Below are 7066 nucleotides of genomic sequence, written 5' to 3' on the forward strand. Positions count from 1 at the left end.
GACGCCACATCCTCCAGATTAAAGAGGAAAGGGACTATTCGGCTTATCTTCAGTGCCCAGTTAAAAAGTCTGCGTCTCTGATCGTATGGGGGTGCATTAGTGCTTATGAACCATCAGTGCTGAAAGGTATATATAGGTTTTACAGCAACAAATGCTCCTATCCAGACGACATCTTTTTTGGGGAAGAGTATTTCCTTAGTTTAAAAATTTGATATGTTTTCTATGTTCTATTGTAAATACAATATAGGTTCATGAGATTTGCCTAACATTTCATTTCTTGTTATTTACTTTTAAAGCATCCAAAGATTTTTTTACATTTGGGTTGTATTTTATTAATTTATATAGGTCTATAGGCCTTCTTTAATTATCAGGCTGGCTTTCCAGATTAGATCATTAGAAGCCTTTATCAGTAGTGATTAAGACCCAGCCTACAATATATAAATAAGTAGTCAATTGTTGTAAAACAGAGTGAATAAATAACTGATATGTGTAAAAAAAAAAAAGAAATATATATATATATATATATATATATATATATATATATATATATATATACTGTATATATATATACAGTAAAGACCAAAAGTTTGGACACACCTCATTTAAAGAGTTTTCTTTATTTTCATGACTATGAAAATTGTAGAGTCACACTGAAGGCATCAAGGGCTATTTGACCAAGAAGGAGAGTGATGGGGTGCTGCGCCAGATGACCTGGCCTCCACAGTCACCGGACCTGAACCCAATCGAGATGGTTTAGGGGTGAGCTGGACCGCAGAGTGAAGGCAAAAGGGCCAACAAGTGCTAAGCATCTCTCGGGGAACTCCTTCAATACTGTTGGAAGACCATTTCAGGTGACTACCTCTTGAAGCTCATCAAGAGAATGCCAAGAGTGTGCAAAGCAGTAATCAAAGCAAAAGGTGGCTACTTTGAAGAACCTAGAATATGACATTTTTCAGTTGTTTCACACTTTTTTGTTATGTATATAATTCCATATATAATTCCACATGTGTTAATTCATAGTTTTGATGCCTTCAGTGTGAATCTACAATTTTCATAGTCATGAAAATAAAGAAAACTCTTTGAATGAGAAGGTGTGTCCAACCTTTTGGTCTGTACTGTATATATATATAGTAATAACAAAAGCAAAACTGAATGATATTTATTTGGATTGAGTTTTATGCCTTGTAGCTACATTCACTGGTATTACCAACAATTTATCAATAGAGCCTCTGGAAAACACCAGCTGCAAAAGATTTGAAAGCATAAATGAACCACTGTCATATATTACTGTGGAGATGTAGCATCTTTATGAATATTGTCCCATATTTTTCACCCAACATGCCGATAGCATTTACAGCCTAAAGGCTGGACTTTTGTCACAGTTTACCACAAGACAGACAGACAAATGTCGTTCTAATGGCACTTGTATTTCATTTGCTGTATTTTGTCAATTGATTTAGGAAAAGCCTTCAAAGTGGCATCTGGTAGTCTGGCAATTCAGATCCCTATGTGTGTGTGTGCGTGTGTGTGTGTGTGTGTGTGTGTGTGTGTGTGTGTGTGTGTGTGTGTGTGTGTTTGTGTGTTCAGCAATAGTTCCTGAATTCTCAAAACAACTGGAGAAAAGCGATAGATTTATTGTAATTTACTTCATCTTTTTAATAGCAAACAATTTTGTTACTTATGTTTTTATATTAAATAGAATTGCTTAAATAAATGTTTATAGAAATTGCTTTTTTTATTTTATTTTAATGCAAATTTTCAGTTTAGTGCAAAATGTAATTACAATGTAATGTACTGTATGCACACAGTCGCTGTAGTGCCGTGGGGCCCACACACATTTCCCCTTTTACATAAACAGCGTCGTTGTTACCGTCGAAAACATTTTAGGAACGACTTTAGTGTTATCAAGTAAAAATTCTAAACAATACTGAGTAAAATACAGAAATAAAAACACTTTATTAGTTCATAATGCCGTTTAAACACAACCTTTCTTTTATAAAGTGCTGGTTATCAGTAAATAGACGATAGTTATTTTTAAAAATTGCCCTTTTAAAGTAGACCCCGCCCACTTGTGCATACTTTCCGCCCCTTTGTATGAATCAAGGAGGTAAAGGACGATCACGTGACCCAGGGGAGGCGGAGGAAAAGGATGGGGGAGTGTAAATGTGAAGTGTATCCTGAGTTGCGGTCCTGTGCCTGCTTGCATTCCTCTCATCAGGGATTTGCTTGAAAAAGAAAAGAATAAATAAATAAAAATAAATAAATTCATAAATAAATAATACGCCAAAGAAGTAGACCAGAGTACGGCGGAAATCCGGCGGATTGATCTCGGACCTGCACTTTGGAGGCTGATTGTGGTGTTTTCGCGGAGCAGCGCTCATCAGTCACTGGGGAATTTCTGGGATTTGGACGGGGAGAAGCTTCATAAAGGAGTGTACACATCAGGAGAAAAAGAAACAGATCCGACACTCCAATCGCGCTTTACAAAGCAGGAAAACAAGATGGCTGGTGACAGTAAACGATAACAAGGGACCGGAACGTTGTTGTCCCCTTTAAGGACCAGCGCTGTGTGTGTGTGTGTGTGTGTGTGTGTGTGTGTGTGTGTGTGTGTGTGTGTGTGTGTGTGTGTGTGTGTCTGAAATACATAAATATTTAAGCGAGATCGCTTAAACCTATAAAGCTTGACGTTCGGCTGGTCGCTGTTTTGTGAGAGAAGGAATCAGATCGCAGCTCAGCGCCGTGAGCGGGCATGGAGAAGAGTCACAACACCGCGGAAAACCCTTTAACATTGAACGACTACAGATAGCAAGAGAATAAATAGCGTTACAGCGGAGTTTGATCGAGAGATTTCGCGTGTGAGTGTGTGCGCGCGCGGGCGCGTGCGCGTGTGTGTGTGTGTGTGTGTGTGAGAGAGAGAGAGAGAGAGCGCGCGCGAGCTCCGTGGATAGCTTTCATAACGCACGTTAATGTTCTTTAACGTGTTTGCTGTTCTGTACATCGGAAAAGGTCTCGGAACACGGAGGCGGTCTGATCTGGGTGGCAGAAAATCAGACACACGCGTAATGACTACTCCAACATAGAGTTCGAATTGTAAACAGATATATATTATAATTATTATTATTATTTGTCTTTTTCTTCTAATTATTATTATTATAGCTGTACTGATTTTTCGAAACTATTTTCCGGCGCTCCATTTCTCACAGTATGGAGGCCTGATGTCCTGCCGAGGTAAGTGTCATAACGCCGTCTATGAACTCTGAACATATACGTATACACAGGGTATACACAGGGTATACACAGGGTATACACAGGGTATACACAGGGTATACACAGGGTATACACAGGGTATACCGAACAGGACACTGATCTCGTTTCGGGATCTGGAGATATTTTTGAGCTGCTCGACTCACGTGTGCTTTTACAACTTTCCCAATGATCGGATGCATTAGGCTTGTTTTTGGATAAATACATATATATGGACTTATGGATCATCCGACTTCAACTTTCCAGCGCACATACGAGTGTTCAGATCAAACACGGGACATGGTGTAGCTTCACCAAAACTTCCCTCAAAGCATAGTGTTATTACAGAGACTTAAAGAGCTTTAAACAACTTTACGTGCTTGTAATAAGCTGTATAAATCCCCGAGATCGGTGCGATTGCGTTTTCATCACTGCGCCAAAACCATGCTCAGATATTTAGGAGATCATATCGGAGAACTGGGACTCCAGTGTGGTTTTCAGTAACATGCCCCGTTTGTCGCGATCTGATTGCAAGCCTGAGATCTCTGATTTGTCTCCCTGGACCCTTAATGGAGACTTCTCGACAGCTGTTTGTGCACAACTGGATGCAGCGTCTTCTTCTTATTATTATTATAAAGGGCTTTAAAACAATGACTGGAACAGCGCGTCGACTTCCACTCCGACTTTATTGAAACACTTGAGTAATCTCTTCAACTTGAAAATCCTGGCCTGCATGTCTTCTGCCCAAGCAGCCGAGATGGCCGAGGCCTGGAAGAACTGTTTCGAAGAGGAGCTCATCTGCCCCATCTGCCTGCATGTGTTCGTGGACCCGGTACAGCTGCCGTGCAAACACAACTTCTGCCACGGCTGCATCAGCGAGGCCTGGGCCAAAGACGTCGGCATTCTCCGGTGTCCGGAGTGCAACCAGCCCTACAAACAGAAGCCCAGCCTGGACAAGAACATCAAGCTGATCAACATCGTGGAGAAGTTTAACTCCTTGAACACAGAGAAGGAACCGGCTGTGCTGCAGTGCATTCTGTGCAGAAGGGGACCCGCGCTCCCGGCGCAGAAAGTTTGCCTCCGTTGCAACGCGCCCTGCTGCCAGTCTCACATCCAAACCCACCTTCAGCAGCCTTCTTCAAACGCCGGACATCTGCTGGTAGATGTCGAGGACGTGCGGGCCTGGAGCTGCCCCCAGCATGACGAATACAGACTGTATCACTGCGAGACCGAGCAGGTGGCCGTCTGTCGTTACTGCTGCTTCTCCAGATGTGCAGTCGGCCATGGACACGGCGTCTGCGACGTGGAACTGCGTCAGAATGATATAAGGGTGAGTGGTCTTTCTTTTCCTCAGCTTTCTCGTCTTTCAGGGTTTTTTTTTTTTTGGCTTGCTGATATTTCAAAATAGCCCACTCGAAATGTTGGCCTGAGCTGTGAGTTCACAGATGGAGGGCAACTCTTCTGTCTAAGCACACACACACACACACACACACACACACACACACACACACACACACACACACACACACACACATGCTGCCAAAGCAAAACACTTTTCCCATACTCCAATCTACTTAGAATTAAACAAAAAAAAGTATGTTAAAGTAAGCCAGAAGAGTAGCTGTGTTTCGAGTTCTCAGGGAACAACATGGAAACACCCAGAACAACATGCCTGTTCATCACAGGGCTTCACGTACACACTCATTTACACATAGTACACCTACCTGCAGGTGTTTGGGAGTTGGGATGAAACCAGAGTGTCAGGAAGAAACCCTTGCAGACATGGATAGGGATATCACATACAGTAACTTTATCTACCCACAGAGTCTCGGTGGTATCACATCTATTAATATAAATTTTATAATAATAAGAGAAATTATAATAAAGATGAAATGAATCACAATAAAGATCGTAAGAGCTAAGAATGTAGCGTCCCACCTAAAACCTTCCTTACTCTGTTAACTAATGTACAAAATTATTGCTTATAAACTGTATTGTGCATGGATCAGCTTCTGATAATGCTTTAGAATCTGAATGGAAATTACATTTTCTGTATGGAGGTGTGTGCTAATCTCTGTCACAAGATTTATTTAAAAAAAAAAAAAGCATGACTCGCACTATTCATCCTAACCTGTTCTGTTTAAATGTTTTTAACATCGATCTTTTAGCTATTGAATGAGCTGGTACAGGCAAGACGGAGTCCTGAGTAATAAAACCCCTTCTCCAAATTGTGCCTTCAGTTCTCTAACAGTACAGATCTAATTAAAAAGTTAACCAAATATCCGAAACGTCACAGTGTTTCCTTATCCAGTCATGTGACAGATGTTGAGCTGAGAAAAGTAACTAAAACACACTAAGGTGTATGAGGAAGACTACATGGTGGTTCAGCAGCTGCTTTACAAAGAATAATGAGCTGTTGTGAGGTGAGCTGCTGCCGGACTTGGCAGGCGTGACTCGTGGATGCGTGGAGGAATTCTTTTCAGATGGGCAATGTGTCATAGGTCTTAAGGCAGCCAAGACTCAGCAAATTGGGGTGGGGTGAGTTAGGTGGGGGGGTGAGCTTGTGATTTTTGCAGCTGCTGCTGGAAGGCACACACATCCCTCTGTTCTGGTTTCCGACAACAACACATATACACACACAAACACACACTGATATATACAATATCTCACAAAAGTGAGCACGCTGAAGCTGAAGGTAAAGGTGATGAAGTGGCCAAGTATGATTCCAGACCTGAACCATATTGAGCACCTGTGGGGCATCTTCAGGCGGAAGGTGAAGAAGCGTCATGTGTCTGTCATGTGTCTGCTCTGTGATGTCATTATAGAGGAGTAAAAGATGATCCCAGCCACAACCTGTGCAGCTCTGGTGAATTCCATGCCCAGGAGGATTGAGGCAGTGCTGGATAACAATAGTGCTCACACAGCATATTGACACTTTGGACACAGTTTTGACATTAAGTTCACTTAGGGTGTACTTACTTTTGTTGCCAGCTGTTTAGACAATAATGGGGTATTTTGAGTTATTTTTTAGAAAGACAGTAAATCTGTACTGCTATAACAGCTGCACATCGATTACTCTAAAATATATCCATTTCATTTCTATAGTATTGTCTCTTGATAAAAAGGTTGCTGAAACATGAGGGGTATATTCACTTGTGACATATTGTATATATATTTTACACAAACTCCAAAAAACTAATTTGAGGGAAGGAGAATAGGAGGAAAAAAAGAGAGAGAATGACCTGAGCAGTTGTGGGATATAAGAGTGAGTTCCAGGCAGAGGCAGGAAGTTCCTCCTTCAAACACAAGTGACTTCTCATTCCTGTTAGGGATGACATCATATGAGAGCCCCTGGAGGAAGTGAGGTTTGTGTTGCTGAACCCTTGCCCTTGTCAAACCCTTGGTGCCCCATCTTTTTGTTTTGTGGTTGTTGTTGTTCTCCTTGCCTTGCATGTGACTGCAGTAGGAAGTATGCCAGGATAACAGGAAGGATGATTCCAAACCTTGCAGATGGTGTTGACTTTTTTTAACTCGTAACATAGGCATTTGAAATGCACAATACTGTTAAGACATACCTCCGACTTTGGGTGGGGAGACAGATTGGCATAAATTCGATCATTTGTCAACGGCGCCATTATCATATTTTAATAGGATTTCAGGAAGCTGAGAAATATGATTTATGCTTCATAGAATAGTTTCATTTGAATTGATGAAATCTACAAACAAGTCCAAACAGCATTGTACTTGTATTGGTAAGCCCTACGCAGTATTGAATAAACCTTAAACACATAAAAATTGATTTATAAAGGGAATAACAATGATT

General features: G+C 41.2%; 1 protein-coding gene across 1 annotated transcript in view; it reads left to right on the forward strand.

The window, feature by feature from the left end:
* The first annotated feature begins 2129 nt into the window (after window positions 1-2129).
* trim8a (tripartite motif containing 8a) overlaps window positions 2130-7066 on the forward strand; it is a 14662-nt gene continuing 9725 nt past the window's right edge. Inside the window, exon 1 of the mRNA XM_083540003.1 lies at window positions 2130-4573. Within this exon, the coding sequence (XP_083396129.1) occupies window positions 3977-4573 (597 nt within the window). The 5' untranslated portion in view covers window positions 2130-3976. The remainder of the gene's footprint in view (window positions 4574-7066) is intronic.

This window comes from Silurus aristotelis (genome assembly GCF_946808225.1).
Source record: "Silurus aristotelis genome assembly, chromosome: 4".
Taxonomy (NCBI): Eukaryota; Metazoa; Chordata; class Actinopteri; order Siluriformes; family Siluridae; genus Silurus; species Silurus aristotelis.